General features: G+C 34.1%; 1 protein-coding gene across 2 annotated transcripts in view; it reads left to right on the top strand.

The window, feature by feature from the left end:
* The first annotated feature begins 357 nt into the window (after positions 1-357).
* LOC135220498 (synaptogenesis protein syg-2-like) overlaps positions 358-1,661 on the top strand; it is a 104,867-nt gene continuing 103,563 nt past the window's right edge. The window contains exon 1 of one of the 2 annotated variants that reach the window (XM_064257639.1): positions 358-1,001. In XM_064257639.1, coding sequence (XP_064113709.1) covers positions 884-1,001 — 118 coding nt within the window. In that variant the 5' untranslated portion in view covers positions 358-883. The remainder of the gene's footprint in view (positions 1,002-1,661) is intronic. The other variant, XM_064257638.1, reaches the window with a different exon arrangement.

Raw genomic sequence — 1,661 nt, 5'->3', positions numbered from 1 at the left:
TTATTATATATCATAAGCCCGTTCATACAACGATAAAATAGAAAATAAAGTGTTCGAGCGTAAATTCAGCTTCACTGGGGGGTTGAATCAAGCAAACGGAATGATGCACGGTAATGTTCTGGCTCTAAATGGCATTGCATGGGGTCCCTGTATAACATGGGTGCTACCACTACTACTCTAGCTTTACGGCCTCCCGACGACGTTACTCCTTGGGCAGCTTTGGGAGACCCAGGCAAGGTTATACCTTGGACCCATGGAGGCTGACTGACTGACTGACTGTAACGCAACCAAGCACACAGCGGCCAGTCAGCCAGCAGCAGCAGCAACAGCCTCGGCTCCGGCCCGCCGCCGCTGTGGCAGCACACAGTCGCCGCAGCCAGCTAGCTAGTCCTCGACTCCTCGTCATTCAGTGTCTGTGCAGACGTCGTTGAGGCAAGAAGGTGCGTGAGACCGAAACGGTCTGGCCTTCCGTCAGTGGCTTTTCGACTCGAGCGGACTTAGCCTGATCTCGAGGTTCCGATGAGAACGTTTCGCAATGAATGATTTCGGTCTTTTAAGAAGTGTTTGAAATAAGCGCGACTCCAATTCAAGAGACTCATTTTAACACTCAAAACTTTAGATATCGTTTTGAAGTAACTGAAACAAAGTCTTCGGATTTTCTCAAGACAATTTAAGTTCAGACGAAAAATGTAAAGGAAACTGTGTAGAACCTAACTTATGAAATTAAATTTGATAAATAAGATTAAAACAGAAAATAATTTATTTACGTTTAACATGAAAGTCGACGTAATTAACGCAAATGGCGTGAATCTGTATGATTTTGTAAACACATTTCACCATTCAAAGACAACTTAACTCGGACTGAATTTTTGCGGTTGTCACAATGAAATTGATTAGTGAGTGGCTGGTCCTGTGGATCACGTGGTCTGTGATCCGGGCCTCGTCACAGATTATAAACAACAGCATCGATGATGATTCCATGCCAAATGGATTGGAAAACAGTAAGTAACTCTTCCTCCTGTATTGTCATTGACTGGATAGACCACACGCTACTACTTTTATATATATATATATATATATATATATATATATATATATATATATATATATATATTTATATATATATATATATTATATATTATTTATTATTTTGATATATATATATATATATATAAAATTTATCATTTACATAGATAAATTAGATATATGATATATATATAATTTGATTAATATATATATTATATATATATATATATCTAATTCTATATATGACTAATATATATATCTATATTATATATATCTCATAAAATTGATAAATAAAATATATAAAATACATATATATATATAAATGTATAAATATATATATATATATATTATATATTATATATATATATATATATAGATATATTTATATATATATATATATTACACTCATACTTCAAAAGAGTCGAGAATTTTTAAACTTTTCGTTTATTTTAGAAGTGACACTTGAGATGTGACCATACGAGGTTCTTGAAACTTGCGAGAACCCCTTAAATAATATTTGAAAATCTAAAGAGGTAAAACGTAAGTTCCCCACGACATTAATTCATATGTGTCGACGATTCCTTCGATGAGTAAACAGTATTAATACGCGAAGAAAATCTATTTAATTCATACCC

Source organism: Macrobrachium nipponense, chromosome 2, assembly GCF_015104395.2.
Source record: "Macrobrachium nipponense isolate FS-2020 chromosome 2, ASM1510439v2, whole genome shotgun sequence".
Taxonomy (NCBI): domain Eukaryota; kingdom Metazoa; phylum Arthropoda; class Malacostraca; order Decapoda; family Palaemonidae; genus Macrobrachium; species Macrobrachium nipponense.
The sequence above is the reverse complement of the archived record's forward strand: the minus strand, read 5'-3'. Positions and strand labels throughout refer to the sequence as shown.